This window comes from Octodon degus, unplaced genomic scaffold (assembly GCF_000260255.1).
Source record: "Octodon degus isolate 3935 unplaced genomic scaffold, OctDeg1.0 scaffold00018, whole genome shotgun sequence".
Lineage (NCBI taxonomy): Eukaryota > Metazoa > Chordata > Mammalia > Rodentia > Octodontidae > Octodon > Octodon degus.
In genome coordinates, this window is record NW_004524594.1 from 4,489,419 (window position 1) to 4,508,775 (window position 19,357).

Consider the following 19,357-nt stretch of genomic DNA (forward strand, 5'->3'; position numbering starts at 1 on the left):
AACGCAGCGGCCACCCGCCCGAGCCGCCCCGAGCGGGAGAGCGGCGGGCAGCGCTTCGGAGGCCGCGCGCAGGGCGCGGGCGCTACAGGCCGCTCGGGACTCACCTGGCTCACTTGCTCCGTGGCGTCGGCGAGGATGCCGTAGTTGCGGTAGAGCTCCTCCACCGTCGGCATGGTGAGCGACAAGCCCCAGGCCCGCTCCTGCTGTCGAAGCCGCCGCCGTCGCCGGCGCCCCAGCCGCCTCGGAACTTCTCCAAGCCCGATACCCGCACTGTTACGTCTCCAGGTGCCGCCAGTGCTGCCGCCAGTCACCGCGCACAGCGAGGCTCCGCCCCCAACGTACGTACGTACGTCCACGTCGGGAGCGGCCTCGACCGCACGCCAACGTGCCTCCCTTGTTTTTGTTGCCCTCTAACGCTCGGAGGTGCAAACAGCAGCGAGCACAATAAAATGAACACCCTGCCCTTTTTTTTTTTTTTTTTAACTTGTTATCTATAGTTATTTAAAAGAAAGATAATAAAGACAAGGGTATACTATTTCAAAACACGATTGTAGGAGAGTAACAATGGTACGTTGTATATCATTATCTTCAAAGTGATTGCTCATAAGATATAGGCTTGAAAAACTGATCGAATAATATAGGAAGAAATCTTTCTTTTCAATGAACTAATAGTAATTAGTAGTATAACTACCTTATCTATCTTGTGTGTATATGTGTATATATACATTTTTTTCCTTTTCCCTTCTTTTTCTATTTTCCTCCATTCCAGTTTCTCTTTCCTTTTGAGCAATTTCTTCTAATTTCACAATATCTATCATGATTTTGAGTCTTTTTTACTCTTTCAGCTTCTTACACGAGGGAGACAATAAGATGTTTACACATGGAATTTGTTTCGCTTAGCGTCCTGATTTTGAAAGGGTGGCTAGGAATTCTTAGTGGGAATTTGGGGGATGGGGAGTAAAGATTATTGCTTCTCCACTCTTAAAAGATTTTACATTCACCAGAAACATGATCAGATAGGGAATGAAATAGAACGAGAAGTTAGAAGTATGAGATGTATGAGACCTCACAAACTGCATCTCCTTCTGATTCAAAATTTAACATAAATCTGTGGCAGTGGGATCATTAATTAGCAAGAAACATTCAAAGCCTTGGTGTCACCACGCAATGCAAATCTGGTGTCAAGTTTAGCTTGCTGGGTCTGGGGAGATAGCTCAGCAGCATAAGCCTGGCAAATTCAAGGTCCCAAGTTTGATCCCTGGTAACAACAACAAAAAAAGAGTTTGTTATATTTACTTGCCACTAGTGTAAGGAATTGGGGCCATGGGATGCTGTCTGATAAATAAATGGACCCACATAAGCTTACTAACAAGAGGTTCTAAGATATAGAATGAAAAAGAAGTTACAGGCCATCATAAGAACATTTATGTGAAAGTAAAACATACAGAAAAATTTGTGTGTGTGTGTGTAAAAGGATATTAAAATTGGATTTTCAAGATTCAAGCGCCAGACTATAACACATGACAAATTTTGAAGCCCAACACACTTGTGCAGAATATACACAGGTTGTGGTTACAAAACAAATTTTCTGGCTCTTGTACTTCTCAGTCAGATTAAGGATATACAGAAGGATTAGACCATAGAATAGGAAGAATTGGTAAGGAAATTTTAATCTTTTTTTTTTTTTAGGAGCGAGATACTGTGCTGGTGGGTATGGTGGGGCAATTGTGACCTCCTCCCCCAAGCCTGAGGCTGTTCAGAAGAGCCTGACACCAGATTCCTATAGTTGAGAGACACAAGGGTCTGGAGCCTGATGCATGCCTGACAAGCCACAATAACCTGTGACACAGAGTGCAGCTAAGGTTACCTCTCATAGCTGGGCATGACTACCACAGCTGGCCCTGTGAGGTTCACTTCTCTTCCCCAGTTTTGCTGGAGTGAGGAACTTTGGAGTGCTTCCCTCATACCAGAGATGGAGCCCATGAGAGAAATTGTGGGTTCAGTCTGAGTCCTGCTGGGGAGGCGTCTGCCTGAAAATGAGAAAGCCTCCTTGTACGGCACCAGTGGAGAGGGCCACAGCTCATTAACATTCTGCCATATTTTGGAGTTGGATGGTCCTTCAAAGAGCTGTGGGACTCCGTCCCCAGGGAGGTATCTTGGAGGTGGTAGAGCCCTTATGAGGTGAGGCCTTGTGGGAGGAATTGAGGTCTTTGGGGACCATGCCTTCAATGGGGATGGCATGCCAACCCCTTTCTCTCTCTCCTTTGCTTCCTGATCATGAGATGATCATGCACTCCTACCACGGTGTGCTGCCTCGCCACAAGACCAAAGCAATGCGCCAATGGGCTGAAAGCTCTAGGACTGAGCTGAGACAAACCTATTCTCTGACCAGTTGATCATCTGGGATATTTGTTATGCTAGTGGAAAGTCGGCCAACATAGCTCTTGGCAGTGGGGGGGGGGTCATAGCTGGGCATGACTACCACTGAAGGCCTCTCAGAGTAGCACACGTAGCAGATCTTGTTTCTACCTGACCAGTAAATAGCCATAGTGTGGCACAGTTCCAGAATTTTCCTTGTTTTACTTTCTCTTCTCTTTCTCACAATGCCTTCTCAAAGCGCATGGCCTGCAGGGTTCACAGCCTGCTGACCACCTTGAATGAAGAAGGCCAAGATGGAAAACAGGCCTCTTCTGACAAGACAAGACCTGACTGCAAATGAAGGTTGGGTTCACAAGTGAGAACGAGAGTTTGCTTTCCAGAGCAGAAAAGTCGTGGGTCTGCTAGAATTTCCCAGTAGGGATGAATGAGAAGACATTACCTGCTATGGTAGTGCATATTTTGTCCTTTCAAAATTTGTGTGTTTCAATCTCATCCCTAAGGAAATCCTTCTGAGAGGTACCTGGGCGGTGATAAGTTCAGTCCCACTCTGCACTCATGCATGGTGTTAGTGCTATTAGAGAAGAGACTTGAGGAGCCTGTTTGAAACATATTCATAAAGGTTACCATTCATGAAAGACAAGCCCTCCTCACCAGACATCAAATCCTCTGTGCTTGCACTGGACCTCCTAGCTCCCAGAACTGTGAACAATACAATTCCGTTGTTTATAATTTCTGTTGCTGCCAGATGTGGTCATACATACCTCTAATCCTAGCACTCAGGAGGCTGAGACAGGACGATCACCACGAGCTCAAGGTCAGCCTGACCTACGTACTGAGACCCTGTCTCGATAAACAAAATACAAAGTTCTGTTGCAGCCTGGATGGACTAAGGTGTCACTTGAATAAATGTTAAAGAGATGGTGGACAACAGCAATAAAATTGCACTGTGGCCAGATAGCTCAGCAGACTAAAGTGCTGGCTTAGGCAGAGTGCAGGGGTAGGGGTTTGATCCCCTGTTTACTGTGCCAGCCCTGCTCCTGGACATGCTGAGATGGAGGCTGAGACTGGGCATGGTGTCGCACCCCTGTAATCCCAATGTTTGGGAGGCTGAGAACAGGAGGATCACTATGAGTCCGATCTACACAGTGAGACCCTGTAGACCCCATAGACCCTGTCCCAAATACATAAAAAAAAGTCTAAAACAAACAAACAAACAAAAAACCCTGCACTGTGATCACATCCCTCAGGTTGGGCACTCACTGTAGGGATGCAGGTCTGCACCGAAGCTGAGAAGGGGAAGTGGGGCAGAAGATGAAGCTTGGTTTGCCCAGAGGAGCTGTTTCAGCTTAATTTTCTTTTTGTAGTACTGGAGATTGAACCTATTGAACCTAGGGAGCGCTGAGGCAGGTCCCAAACCCTCAAAAACCAAAAACTATTTTGAGACAGTGTCTCCATAAGTTTTTCAGGCTGGTCTCAAATTTATGATTATAGGTTTGTGTCACCATACTGAGTGGCTTAAAAATTTTTTTTAAAAATGTATTTAGTACGGGGTCTCACTATGTAGTTTGGCCTCATAGTGATTCTCCTGTTTTCAGCCTCACAAATGCTGGGATTACAGGTGCATGTCACCTCAATTGCTGTCTCAGCACACCCTAGGGGTAGGGCCAGCACACACACGGGGGAGCGAATCTCGGCCACTGTGCTCTGCCTAAGCAGGCTCTTTAGAAGTGGCTTAAAGTTTTAATCCATTATAACGAGAGTGTGTTATGTGATATTTCATGAATACGTGATTTCATAAATCCAGTTCTGTAATGAATTTTAGAAAAGAATCAAGAGTTTCTCTGTTTTAAAATTCATGCAAGTTTCTTCTAACTTACTCCTTGAATAGGTTGCAGGCAGTTTCATTCAGCTCTCTTTCTTCCCTTCTTCATACCGCCTGCTAAATAAGCCACAAAATCAGGTGACTTTCATCTTTTGTTCTATCGATCTTGAAGAATATGTCAGATTATTTTATGTTTTTCTCTATTTCCGGCTGGTCACCTAAGCTAAATAGCCTAGGGTGTATCCTAGTGATGAAAATGATGACATCAACAATGATGTTGATGATGGAAATAAAGCAAGAGCGATTAACAACCAACACATACTGACCGATGGCAAAGTTCTAAATAATTGATGTAAATTAGTTAGCAACATCTTATGAGCTTGGAAATAGTGTGGTCGCTTCTACTCGATAAATGGATGGTTTAAGATGTGAACTACTGTGTGTAGTATCCTTTAGCTAAGTTGGCCCTGGGTCCTGGCCAATGGATTCCAATGCAAAAGCTTATTATTAAAAAAGCATTTTGCCTCTCAGTCAGAGCTTTACGCACCTCACCACTACAGTCAATCAGTAAAGAGCCCCAATTCAACAACCAAAGTTGGTCACACATTTGTTTCTTTCTTGCTTGCTTTCTGCCTTATGTTAGGCCAAAACAGGCTGGATCTGAGCAATGGCCAGTCTTCCTATGGAATTTTCTTGTCTTTAGTCTCAGTCAGTTCTGCTTTTTCCACATAAATTTTTATTAGCGCATAGTGGTTATGCAGATTAATGGGTTTAATTTTGGTATATTTTTATATAATGTACATTTGCACATTAGTTACTACTCTTGCTGGGGCAAAATACCAGACACTCACGAGGTAAAGGAGGAAAGATAGATTTTAGCTCACAGTTTGCAGAGTTTGTAATTTCTAGAGGTTTAGCAGTGAGGCAGCTGGCTTTCAGGCAGGACAGCACAGCGGAGGGCACAGCAGAGGAGCAGAAGCTCATGGCAAGGCGGGCAGGAAGGAGCAAGCCTTCCTCCTTCTTCCCTTTTTAGTCCCTCCAGGTTACAAGCCTACTGGCTGGAGCCACCCACAGTCAGGGTGGGCCTTCCCTCTTCAGTAAATCTGTAATCAACACCCAGAACCATGCTCAACCAATCAGCATCACTCGCTCATAATTCATTATCACACCTTGATCCAGCCTCTCCTAATGCCTCATCTCTGAGCGCATGAGGCTTTGGGTGGACATCTACATAAAAACCACAGCAGTACCCAAAACGTGCTTGGATCATCCTTACCTCTACCCCCTTATCTGCTTTTTGTGCCCTTCCTTAAGTTTGACATATTTTGGGGGACTGCAATGAGCATAATATATTTGATTATATCCATCCCCATAGTATCCTCCCTTGTAGGCCCCTCTTCCTTCCCTTTATTCCTTCTTCTTGTCTAATTCCATTTTTTTTTTTTTTTTTTTGGCAGAACCAGGGATTGAACTCAGGCCCTTGTGCTTGCCAGGGAAGTACTTATTCCACTGAGCCATCTCCCCGGCCCTCTAATTCCACTTCTTGTAAAGTATCTTTTCATGGTTTTAAAGTTACTATCTTTAGTCAAGTAAGTTGCTATAAGGGTCCAATATCGTCAAGATATTGTGCGTTCAAATGGTAATTTTTTTTTTTTTTCGGTGGAACTGGGGATTGAACTCAGGCCCTTGTCCTTGCCAGGCAAGTGCTTATCCCACTGATCCATCTCCCCGGCCCCCTGCTAAAATTTTTTTAATTGAAATTTCTCTTCATATCTCCCTTCCCCAAAGGTAACCAGGGTCACTAGTATGCTTTATATTCTTACGGACTTTGACATGCAAACATAGTTCTAAAATGTATAAATAGCACATTGCACATTTTGTTTTGCATCTTGCTTTTGTTACTTGATAATGCATGTTTTAGATCTTCCTGTGACAATACCAACTTTATTGATGTACTTTATCCATTTCCTTCATGCTATGGTTTGTGTCTGGATGTCTCCTCAAAGCCTTGTATAGTCATGGGGGAGGCTTTAGAATTTGTGATTGATTCCTGGTCTAATGCTGGGATTTTGGGTGTGAGTGCTACCCCCATCCTAGAGAGAGTATCTTCCATACAATATAAGGGACAGAAAGAGGCTTGCTGTCTCTCACACTCCTCTCTTTTTGCTCTTGTTGCTTTTCTTGTTTTCCACAGCCTTGAGATGTTGCCCCTCACCAGACCATCCTGACTTGGAGCCAGCTGAAGATGAACTGAATCCTTCAAAGACTATGAGATGAACTCTTTTTTCCTTAATTTCTGGTGTTGGGTATTTTGTCTAAGCAATGAGAGAAAAGTAATCAAGAAAGAATTTGATAATGAGAAGTGGGGTCATTGCTGTGACGGTACCTGACCATGTGTTTCAAGACCTTTTGGGAATGGTTTGTGGAAAAAGTTTGGAAAGGTTCAGAGATGTTGTCTGAAAGAGAAGTGCTGGAATGCCTTCGGCTGGTCTGTATGGGAGATTCTGGTCAGAGCTCAGAAGACTAGAATGCTGAGAGAAATCCTGCCTGTAAAGACCAGGTTCATGAGATTTCTGCTGAGAAGAAGGACTGATTGATCCCCAGACTCCAGATTATGTACTTTATGTTTTGGAAGAAAGTTAGTATATATTTTGCTTGTGTCCAGAGACATTGCCTGAGACTGAGATTAAGAGTGGAAGATTAATCCAGCAAAAGAAATTTCAAGAGAGTCCAATGTTGAGGTGGTGGCATGGCTATTGTTGGGCGCTTTTGCCTGATTTATGTTGAAAATCAAGAGCAAGGAGCCCAGCAGAATGATTTAAAACTTAAAATGAGTTTGGCCAGAAAGCAGGCTCTAGTAAAGCTGTGGGTTGCAAAGATAAAGCAGAGGAAATCTTGATTGCTGAGAAGAAACTAGAGAGCAGAAAAGATGGCCTGAGGGCATCACAAGAAGCAGCAATTCCCACCCTTTGTAGCCTCAGAACTGCAAAGGTGAAAGGCTTTGCTTTCAGGAGAAAGCCTCAGTGCACCACATTTCATAATGACAACAGCACAGACAATTTGTTCCTCAGAATTGGATTCAGAGTGCCCAATGATCCAGGCACCCGACCCCTACAGCCAAGAGAGAGGAAAGCCTGGCTGCTGCTCCAGCTGGCAGCAGACCTTGGCATCATCCATGTGGTGCTGGGTTTTGATGCATGAAAAATGCAAGGATTGTAGGGTTAAGGTGGCTTCTATCCTGATTTCAGAAGGCCTCGGAGGCCAGGCAGTGTGCCCCTGAGAGAGTAGTGTGTGCAGCTGTGAAAGAGAAGCCAATGGTGAAATGGAGACTGCAGAACTTCAGAAAAGCCAGGAACATGGATCATCTAAGTTTCAAGGAGAGAGCAAAGGAAGCCTAAGAGAGAAGCCATGGGAGCTACAGTCACTGGAGGTGCCCTAAGGGTGGAGCCATCCAAGCTTCAGATGTTCCACATGGAGCTACAGAACTCAGTGTTTGTCCTGCTTCATTTTGGACTTGCTTTGGTCCCAATGCTTTATATCCCCCTATTTGTACCTTTCAGAATGGCATTGTTTATCTTGTGGCATTGAATGATGGGAGTGCTTAACTCTTCATTTGTATGGGGGCTCACCGCTAAGAGTTTGACTTACATTTCAGAGGAGTCATGGGACTTGTACTTTTCCACAACGTTGAAACTGTTGGGAGTATGGCAACTCTTAGAGATGGATGAAATGCCTTTTGTGTAAAGGATGTGCATGAGTCTTTGGGAGACCAGGAGCAGAATGTTATGGTTTGTGTCCAGATGTCTTTCCAAAGCCTTGTGAAGTCATGAGGGTGGGCTGCTAGAGTTTGTGATTGATTCATGGTTCAATACTGGGATTATAGGCATAAGTGCTATGCACACCCTAGGGTAGGTAGGTTGCATATAAGGGACAAAAGTCTCTCTCTCTCTCTCTCTCTCTCTCTCTCTCTCTCTCTCTCTCTCTCTCTTTCTCTGTCTGTCTGTCACTTTCTCTCTCTCTTCCCTTTTTGCTCTCACTGTGTCACTGTCTTCCACAACTGTGAATTGTTACCCCTGTGCTATACCACCCAACCTTGGAGCCAGCTAATTACAAACTGAAACCTCCAAAAACCATGAGCTAAGTAAACCTTTCCTCCTTTAACTTTGAGTATCAAGTATTTTGTCCTAGCGACAAGAGAAAAGTAACTAAGACACTTCAATACCTGTGAGTCATTTCCTATTTTTCATTATGACAAACTCTCACAAAAGGGTGAATTTTATTTCCTTCCTTGTGCTTTTATGTGCCATCCAACTTTCCTACAATAGGTTTTGTAATTTTGTGCATGTGTGTGTTTTATAATTTTATGATGGTTCTCCCTGCATTGGGTCTGCAAATGAACTCAGAGGCTGAAATGGATTGGATATAGTTTGAGAAACCCCTGAGGCTTCCTATGTTGAAATTTAATCACCATTTTGAGGCGTGCCTGTCGTGTGAAAAAGGGAGACTTTGGCAAGTGATTGGGGTGAATGAGGTCATCAGGGTGCAGCGCCGGTGACTGAATCACCAGTGGCTTTGTAAGAAGATCTACATGTGGGCCAGGGAGATGACTCAGTAGAATAAGTGCTTGCCTGGCAAGCGCAAGAGCCTGAGTTCAATCCCCGATTCTGCCAAAAAAAAAAAAAAGGAGAAGACGATCTGCATGCGTGTGCTTTTCCTGTCTCTTGCTATTCGGTCCCTGCACTGTCTGAGGAACTTTGCCAGTGAAAAGCATCTCCAGATACAGCCTCTCAGTCTCAGATCTCCAGAATTGTGAACCAGAATAAACTTCTCTTTACAAAGTACTCAGCTTCAGGTCTACTGAGACCCACACTGAGACAAAGGTCTTTTTGTCAAACTCCTATTCTCATAAAACTAAACATTAAATCACAGGGAAGTGAACTGGATTGGCTGAGCTCAGAAAACACCAAAGTTCTGGTCTAATCAGTTCAGACCAGGAAATGCAAAGTCAACCTAGCTGTTAGGAGTGGAAGCCCACAGAGGAGGGAGGGGCTGATGCAAGCAAATGGAGAGGAGAGGTGGGTGTTGACCTTCTGTGGGGAGCACTGCCATCACCCAGGCCACAGTGTGAATGTGTTCTTTCCAAAATTCATTCATCTGAAACTTCGTCCCCAAGGACTTTGGGCGATGATAATTTCTTGAGAAATCCTTCTCTCTCTTGAATGGAATGAAGACCCTTACAGAATAAGCTTCACATACTGACCTTTTGCCCCTTTTTCATCTGAGGACAGAGTGTTTGTCCGAACAGCAGTAAGACACCACCTTGATACAAAGGGCCGCCCCACACACCAAACCTGTCAGTGCCTTGACCTTGGCTTTCCCAATCTCCAGAATTATAAGAAAGAAATTTATATTGTTTATAAATTACTCAGTCATGAGTATTTAATAAATAGCTGCACAAAGACTCTAAGCCGGTGTTCAGTGAAAAAAAAATATATATATATATACATTTATGTATTTGGTACAGGGTCTCACTATGCAGCTCGGACTCATACTGATCCTTCTGTTTTCAGCCTCCCCAGCACTGGGATTACAGGCATGTGCCACCATGCCCGGACTTAGTGACTGGTTCAGTGCGCACCGGGGTGGGGCAGGTGTGGCATATGATGCCAGGGATGAACCATACTCCCTGTGCTTGCCTAAGCAGGTGGTTAGCCCACTGTGCTATCTTGCTGGCCCTAGGCCCAGTGGGTTCTAGTCTATCACACTGAGTAAGTTGAGTTTGTGCTTTGGTTTATTGCTCAGAAAGAGTTTATTGAATATCTGCTACAAATCAGGCACTATTTTAGAATACAGCCAAGCTAAGCAAGCATGAAGCTTATATTCTGGTAGAGGGAGAGAAATAAAAAATACAAGAGTAAAATATATTTGTCATATAAAAGCAAAGTAATAGCATCAACATCTAGCAAAATAGACAATCGAGGTCTCAGATACCAGCTTTGTAGGATGTGATTGACAGGACTCTGAAATTTGTCTTACATCCTCTAGAAGAGATCTGGGCTGTCAATTGGTTTTCTGCTTTTCCTGGAAATTCATGACCAACATCTCCTCCCTCTCGTGGCTCCTCTGTGTCATGCAGTTCTTTCTCTGTGTGTAGTTGTTTGTATACAACCCCAGGACATGAGAAAACATGATGATCAGTAACTACCCCATTGATATTCAGTAAATGGTAAAAAATCAAAGAGTGAACTAAGAAATGACAACATGATTTGAATGCTTTTTTGTCCTAGATGGGGGTCTCACTTATGTCGTTCATGCTGGCCTTCAACTCACTGTGCATCCTAGGCTGGCTCAAACTCTCAGGGAGCTTCTTGTCTCAGCCTCCAAAGTGCTGTTACAGGTATGACCAGCATACCTAGCCTGATTTGAAGTTTCCTGATATTTTAGTATTGCCTGACTAAAGCCCTTAATGAGCTGTTGGCAGTAGGAGTTTTCTATTTTCATGATTTTATTTTTGGGAAAATCATTCTCCTATTCTCTTTATCTCTTTTTTTAAAAATTAAGTTGAATTTTATTATTTAACTCCTCTTTTTCCACCTACCTAAGTACCCAGTGGTTTTGCCCACTGGTAACATTTTGAGTTTTATGACTATCTTCATATTGATTTATTCTGTAATTTTGAAATTGACTTACGTCTCTATTAAATATATGTTAAAAAGCATAAACAACCACATCTTCCCCTGCCAGTACCTTACATGCTTTGTGTTTTGGGTCAATCTTTAGCTTACATTCTGAGAGCTTTTATTCTAATCCAGTTTCTGTTTACCAAGTAGGCTTTTTCATTTCTATCAGAAAAAAGACCATGACTGTAGGAAAAAGAACAAAACCAAACCAAACCAGAAAGATTTCCAAATTAAGGTCTAACTGGGTCTTCATTGAACTAATGGTGATAGTAGCAAATACCAATTAGGTGTCTTTTGTGTGCTTAATAACATGTGGGTTACAGGAATAGCTAAGCCTTCTGCATTTAGCTATTCTGAACTCTGCTTCCAGCATCTGTCCTCCGCACTTTACATGTTCTGATTCATAATATTCACAACCTTATGTAAAGTATAATTCCCATTTTATAGGTAGAAAAATGAAGCCATAGAAAGTATAAGCGCCTGGCTATGCTCACACAGCTGGTGAGCAGAAGTTCTGGGGTTCATGTCCAGGTAGTCCATCTCTGCTCCGCTAGCTATAGCACCGAGCTGCCTCTTGGCTACTGTGTTTATTTTTGTTAAGTCAAGTCTTAGTCTTCTAGTTCTCATCAAAACACTTCCAACTTCCTAATCCAATTTGAGGGTGTGTTAGCATTCATTTATTTATTTTGCACTTGTGATAAAAATACCCGAGAACCTAATTTCAATGGAAGAAATGTTTACTTTGCAAAACTCGTGGTTCCGGAGGTTCCGGTCCATGGAGACTTGGTTCTGTTGGTTTTGGGCCTGCAGTGAGGCGGACATATCATGGTAGGAGCTTGTTGTGGTGCAGAGTTGCTTACCTTGTGGCACATGGGAGGCAGAGAGAGTGAAGAAGAAGCGGGAGGATGAGGGACACTCTTCAGGACACAGCCCTATGGCCTGCTTCCTCCAATGAGGCCCATCTTCTAAAATTTTCACAACCTCTCAATAATGTCATAAGCTAAGAACTCATCAAGAGACTAGTATATTGATGATGCCAAAGCCCTCATGATATAATCGGCCTCCAAAAGCCCCATCTCTGAGTGGGGTGTTAGAGGCCAAGCCCTCATCATGCAGCTTTGGGGTCCACTTCAGTTCCCAGAACCAGAGAGACTTCACGCTAGTGGTGTCTACCACCAATTAATCCTCTATGGTGGATTACATGAAATTATAAAGGCAGTGCCTAGAACAGTACATGGCTATATCAAATTCTCAATCAATACTCTCTTCTGTTTTTCCATTTTGAGATTAATTTATCTTTCCAGAATGAACCTTGGTACCTACAAGTTCCTCTGTAAACATCAGTTCTCTGAGGGTGCATTGCAAAAATTGAAAACAAGACTTTGTTTCCAACGATGGCCATAATGTTAGAGCCATTTTATGTTCTCACAATGCCAGGCAGAAATTTCTGCTCTTCCAGTGCTAGAGGCCAAAAGTTTGACGTCAGGTCTTGCTGGTAGGACCCCGTCCTTCCGTAGGCTCTAGGGGCAATTGTGTTTCTTTCTGTGTCTCAGTTATTCTCTCATTGCTGGGACAAGTACCCGACACCCAAACTGAAGGAAGGAAAGGTTTATTTAGCTGACAGTCACTGGAGTTTTCAGTCCATACTCAGCTGGCTCTAAGGCAGACTGGCACATAGCAGAGAGCAACCTTTCATGGTGGCAGCAAAAAGCAGAGAGCAAGATGGAGGTGCAGCAGCAACAACAGCAGTAGAGAGCAAGTCTGTCTCTCTTATGTTATATTCAGGCTATCTGCCCCAGGCTGGGAGTAGTACTCATGCCCATAATCCCAGCAGCACTCACACCCATAATCCCAGTAGATCATGCGTTAGTCCCAAATTCCAGAAGTTGCCCCATGATTGCATGAGGCTTTGGGGGGACAACTAGACATGAGCCATACATGCTGTTTCCAGATTCTGGTGTCTGTTGCTAGGCTTGTAGTAGCATTACTGTGATTTCCGTCTCTGCTTTACATGGCCTTTTCGCCTACCCATCAAGTCCCTCTTATGTGTCTCTGACATTTACCATGGGATTTAGGCCCCATCCTGATAGGTTAGGATGAGCTCATCTTGAGATCCTTAGTTATATCTACAAAGACTTTTTAATGGCACTTTTCATGGGTCCTTTTTATTTTGGTGGTATCAGGGATCAAACTCAGGACCTTGTGGTTGCCAGGCAAGCACTCATTCCACTGAACTCTCTCCCTGGCGCCCAGCCTGTCTGAAAAAGACAAAAACAAACAAACAAACAAACAAACAAACAAACCCCCAAAAACCAACCCCCTAAACCAAACCAAACAAAAAAAAAAACCCCTCAAACAAATCAAAATGAAAGGACAGAAATTCCTTGTGTCTTTGCCCAACTGCTTGAAGGTGACAACTGTGGCTCATTGTTGCCTTTCCCCAATGCGTCCATGGGCTTGCATTAGCTGTGTTGCTTAATAAAGGGGTGCATTCTAATAAATGTTATTTAGGTGAGTTTGTAATTGTGAAAATGTAGCACATGCACACAAACCTAGATGACACCGATCCATCACTTGCCGTGACCTTTTGATGCAATCAATAAAGAAGGTAAACACGAGATGTATGAGGCTTCGGCTGCCATAGCGTGGTGCAATAACAATATTTTATTGTTTAATCAAACTCTCTTCAGAGTAAGCTAGTTATTACACAATTTAAAAACATTAGTCTCCTATTCAAAATGAGTCACTGTAGATTTAGCAAGTTTTACTTTTCTAAACAAATGTCATGTTTAGATGCATTTTATTTCCATTTTCATACCTTTTTATCCTTCCCTACTAAAGTGACAATGATTCATTTGCAGTCTCCACAGGGTAGGTGTTTTCACTGTACACAGAAACTGAAAAATTGCCAAGAAGAGTTAACAATTTGAATTATTAGAAAATATTGTAAATGGCCAGCTTTGAAGAGGAGACCAGGACGTGTCCTGGACACACGATGCTGTTATCACATTTCCCCACGTATTTCTATATTCATATTTTCTTAAAAATTAAATGCAATAGATGGATCGAAGTCAAGAAAAGGAAAATGGAGATTTTTTTTACTCGAAAGACTGCATTTTTTTTTTTTTTTTTTTTTTTTGGCAGAACTGGGGATTGAACTCAGGCCCTTGCACTTGCCAGGGAAGCACTTATTCCACTGAGCCATCTCCCCAGCAAGACTGCATCTTAATAATAAAAAGAGATAACTTCCACAGTGCCACTTTGGTCATTGAAAGACAGGATGGATCTCACTACAGTTACCAACTTTACCTGACACTAATAACATCAAATGAATTTAAATGAAAAATTTAAAGCAAAAAAAAAAAAATAAAGGCATCTAGTACTCTACCTATGATTTTTTTAAAAATGAAGTATAAAAAACTCAGTGGAACACTGACAAGTGTTTAGACATCAAATAAATAGGTATTTTAAATATTAAATTCGATTTCAATTTAGATCTTGAGTTTCGTTTTTCACGATTTTCACCTATTTTTATAACTTTAATTTTAGAACTGTTTTACATTTCCCTTTATAGAAAAATTCAAGATTAACTGCACTTGAAATAACTTTACTATTATCAGGTAAAATGAAACTAGTGATTCAACTTAAGGTGTATAAGCTAGAATTTCATTAGGAGCAACTGAAAAGTAATATCTCTACCAACACTGCATGAAGGCATAACAGATTTGGAAAAGAAAATAAGTTATCCTCCCATTTTAAAATATGGCAGAAACAGAATCTAGCAGTAATGTATCTAGTGAAATATCAAGAGTATGGAAAAACTTTAAAGTCCTTGTGGCCCACACACGTGGGCAACGTAAATGACTATCTATTAAGATCAACTATAGTCTTATTCTTACATAACTAAATGAAAGGAAAAAATATAGATGTGCCTATTCTAATACATAAAAGACCATGGCAAGATTTTGATGGGAAGAAAAAAAAATAGCCGTTTCCACTGTCATATTTAAATTTTATAAATATAACATATGTAAATTTTGAAATAGTAGATACTTATAAGGGGTGATTGAAAACAAAAGGGAAACTACAACGCCCCAAAAGCCAGACCAAGTAAAACATGCTCTGGTTGTTTTCAGGGTTGGCTGTGCTGCCCTCTTGCAAAATGACAGGCAAAATCATACTTGTCTCTACATTTACACCCACATATATTACACTGAAAAGGGTTTTCATAGCCGTGGCACCCCATGTGGACAGTGTAGAGGATATTGTCTGCGAAGTACACGTCGCAGTGCCGGCAGCGGTGCAGGAGCTGAGGGGCCTGCGCGTGCAGGGCTCGGGCCGGGGTGCTCGGCTGGCTGCTGCCTGCGCTGGCCGTGCTGGTGCGGGCGCTCGCCTCGCTGCTCGCGCCTGCGGCAGGACTGTCGCTCCCGGGACTCTGCGGTCGGCCTGTCTCCTCGGGGCTGGCGGGAGGCGAGCGCTCAGCAATGACATGCACGGACACAGAGGAAAGCACGGCCTGCACCGAGGCCTGCTGGGTCCCGGAAGGCTGCTCAGCGCAGGCGACTGGGTCCGGGGAGGCGGGATTCTGGTTTGCAGGTGGCAAAGTGGACAACCGTCCCGCTGGGGGCGAGGGCTGATCGAAAGGGCTGTCGACCAAGAGTTTCGGGGGATCCCTAGGTGGGCCCCCAGCTGGTGTAGTTTTCACCACGCTTTCATAGAGGTCAGTCTGGATATTTGGGACCTCGAGGGCAAACTCATGAAGGTAGTCTGGTTTCTGAGCCACCATGGAAGGCGGGCTGAAGCTGATCAGCGCTCTCCTGCCGCACCCTAGATTGCTCGCTTTCTTCTGGGGACTCCCGGGACTCCCCCACAATCTCTTGCTGCTCAGGGAAGACCTGGAGCCTTTACTCGGCACCATTTTGTGCTTGCGCCTTCGGTGGTGGCACAAGTTGCTTTGATCGCTGCAGCGGAAGGAGCACAGCTCACACTTGTACGGCTTCTCGCCCGTGTGGGACCGCATGTGGGCTTCCAGGTGACGCTCGTAGGCGGATGCAAACGGGCATAAGTGACACCGGTGGGGCTTTTCACCCGTGTGGATTCTGATGTGCTCGATGAGCCGGCCTGTTCCTTTGCTGGCGTAGCTGCAGTACCAACACTTGAGCTTCCCGTCCGGAGTCCTTTCAAACTCCTCCGCGATCATCCCCGAGGTTTCCTCCAGAGCAACCTCCAGTCCGTTGCGACCCCCATCTCTTCCAGCTCCCGGAAGAGCCTCTGTTTTTTTATCCCCACAAACGGACCCGGAAATCATATTTACGTGATGGGTCTGCTGGGTCAGGTATTCCTGAAAGCCTTTCACGAAGTCCAGAGGTTCTGGTTTCTTTTCACCCATCTTTGCCTTTTTTTTTTTTTTTTTTTTTAAAGTTTACATTCGGTTCTACCTTTTCACCCCAAATCAATTTCACCTTTTTCTCGCCACTTCAACGTCGATGAAACATAGAGTAAGACAAATTCACTCTGGAGACACCGCAAGGGACTCCAAAGAGCCATGGAGGGACTTTCAATTAAAATTCAAAAGCCATGCAGCAGTCTCTGGACCCCGCGCCGGGCGGCCAGTCACCCCCACCGCCCCACTCCCGCCGCTGCCGTTGCTGTCGCAGTCCTGGTCACCGTTGCTGCTGCCCTGTTTCCGTCTCTACATAACGCGGTGTATTGTTACGCGGTAACCTTATTTGTATCCATAGAAGAAATATATTATAAAATAATAAGCACATATAAACTAGGTTATTACCATCAACTGTCAACTACTGTGCGTGTTACACGTGGGGCAGTTTCCTACGGCCAGCAGTGTGGTAAGTTGACCCACACCAACGTCGCCATAGTCAAATAACTATGTGTGTTGCCCCGTGTGTCGCAAAAGCTATACTGTCACCAGGTGATGTGAACTTTTCAGCCCTGTGAATCATATTTTTTTTTTATTGTTTGGCTGTACTGAGGATTAACCCTCAGGGGCTTGTACATGCTAGCGTGTGCTCCTCTATCGAGCTGTACCTCCATTATAATTTTATGTGATCACAGTATTGTGTATATGTGGGCTGTTGACTCAAACATTGTTGTGTAGCTCATGAACATATATATATATATATATATATATATATATATATATATATATCCTCCCTTGCCCTGTCTTTCCTTCCCTTCCCCTCTCCTTCTCTCTTTTCCTTCCTCCCTCTTCCCCTCCCCTCCTCTCCACTCCTTTTCTCTCCCCTCCACTCCCCTCTTTTCTCCCCTTCTCTTCGCTTTCTGGCTCATTATAAATAACTGATTCTTTCAATTAGACAAGTTGGTTGAAATCTACCAGTATGGGATGGGGGGGCTGAACATTCAGAAGCAGATGGAGTCCAGTGGAATCTGCTGGAGCAGTTTTTCTTACTCAGGCAAGGATCATTCTTTCTGTTCTGCTTCAATCTTTGTCTTGTTGAATGAAGACCACCCATACTACAGAGGGCAACCTGTATGTTATTCTCATAAAGCAACCTGCTGGTAGAAACACGCAGCACCGCTGAGGTGATGGCACATGCCTGTCATCCCAGCACTCAGGAGGCTGAGACAAGAGAGTCACTGTGAGTTTGGGAACAACCTGGGCTGCAAAGTGAGTTCAAGGCTGATTTAAACTGTATAGAGAGATCCTGTCTCAAAAAGATATTTAAAAAAAAAAGAAAGAAAAGAAAAGAAACATGCAGTGCTGTAATTTGGAGCTTAAGTGTCTCCCAAAAGTCTGGGTGGTGAAGAACTGGTTGCTGCGAATGGCCCGGTGGGAAGTGGTCAAAGCGTTAAGAGGTCGGTGTTGGGGCATTGGAGCTGCCTCTGCAGAGGATAACAAACCCTGGCCCTTTCTCTCCCTTTTAGCTTCCCAGCCGAGACGTGAGTGGCTTTACTCTGTCGTGCTTTTCTGCCCTGGTCCCAAAGTGATGGGACCAACCAACCGTGGACTGCAAGCTCTGAGTCAAAAGAAAACGTTCCCCTTTCTAAATCAATAGTCAGCTGGTTGTCATCCCAGCACTCTGGGAGACTGAGGCAGGAGGACCAACATTCCAGCTCAGCCTGAGCAACTCAGCAACTTAGCGAGAGCCTGTCTCAAAAGTTAACAAAAATAAGAAGAAAGGGCTGGAAAATATGCAGCTCAGTGCTAATTCCCTGGGCTCAACCTGCAGCACTGCAAAACAAATAAATACCTCATCTCAGGTGATTGTTAAAGTAACTGAAGTGTGACTAACATGCTCAGAATGATGTCTGATACATATCCAGGCACTTGAGTCCCAGCGAGTTGATACATAAAGTCAGCCCCTACAAGGCTTACTGGTTGATTCTGTAAAATCCAAGTACTCACTGCATCACAAAAACCAGGAATCCAGTTTGGGTTTTTGAATAAACATTAATTAGGAGTGGTAAAGTCTGATGAAAAAATTGAATTGTTTACCTGGTGACAAGTTCCAGTCAGGTGGTCTTTCCAACTCACTTCCTCCCCTGGGTCTGATGCCCACTGGCGCCCTGGAGTCCTAGATGTCATTCATACGATCCAGCTCCAGAAGAGCAGGTGCAAGGGAAGAGAGCGTGGGGGCGGGGGAGGCTCACTGGTGGTTAATGGCGCTGTGACAAGCCTGGCAGAAAAGACCAGGTCAATGCCACCCTTTGAGCAAATGACCATGCTGTTCTGAATCTCAGTGTTCCCGTCTTAAAACGGTAATAACAGTGCCACACTGTAGAATTGTAAGATAAAATAAGAGCTCATTGAACTCAGTGGCAGCCCACTGATAACAACAGAGTAAGGACCCTGGTTTGAACACTATTTTGGGATGCACCTGAGTCACCCCACTTTATAGATGAAACAGTGGAGGCTCACATTCAGTAGGACCAAGACAGTGCAATGGCAGAAATTAATTTTATTCATGATTATTTATTCTAACCACTGAGTTAAACTCACTCTCTTGGCCCTCTTTCTCATCTGCAGATAGAAGTAATTCCTACACAGAGGCACCGTGAAGATTTAAAGGACAAGTGTGAGGAGTACTTTGCGAATGGCTGACCCGTTGTATTTAAAGGAGTTTTGGCCTAGGTTAAAGCAACTGACAGCCAGCATCCCTTACTTTATTTTTTAAAAAATCTTAAGTTTTGTGGAGCTTTTTTGTTTCTCAAATCGCTTCAAGCTCTGGAGATCTGGTCCAGGTTTCTTAACTACCTAGGGAGGCTGTAAAACTTGACCAATAATTGAGAATTCCTTCATAAGCTTAAGGAAGTTCATTTGATCTTATGTACAGTGCTTTTGCAAAGTAATTATATTTACATAGTGAAAAATGTTTCGCAAATGGGACCCACACTTCATCAGAGAGACATTTTACAGCTGGTAAAGTCCAAGTGACAAAGGTGCGGTGCCGGTCAGGCAGGCCCCACCACTTGCCAGCTTTCAGGCTTTCCAGGA

At 43.8% G+C, this 19,357-nt stretch overlaps 1 protein-coding gene and 1 pseudogene across 2 annotated transcripts in view; both read right to left on the reverse strand.

Moving 5' to 3' along the window:
* Api5 (apoptosis inhibitor 5) overlaps positions 1–363 on the reverse strand; it is a 26,605-nt gene extending 26,242 nt beyond the window's left edge. For both annotated transcript variants that reach the window (XM_004627031.3, XM_004627030.3), the window contains exon 1: positions 105–363. In XM_004627031.3, the coding sequence (XP_004627088.1) occupies positions 105–173 (69 nt within the window). In that variant the 5' untranslated portion in view covers positions 174–363. The remainder of the gene's footprint in view (positions 1–104) is intronic.
* A 14,650-nt stretch (positions 364–15,013) lies between these two features.
* On the reverse strand, positions 15,014–16,433 carry LOC101563475 (annotated as a pseudogene).
* Between the last annotated feature and the right edge of the window lie 2,924 nt (positions 16,434–19,357).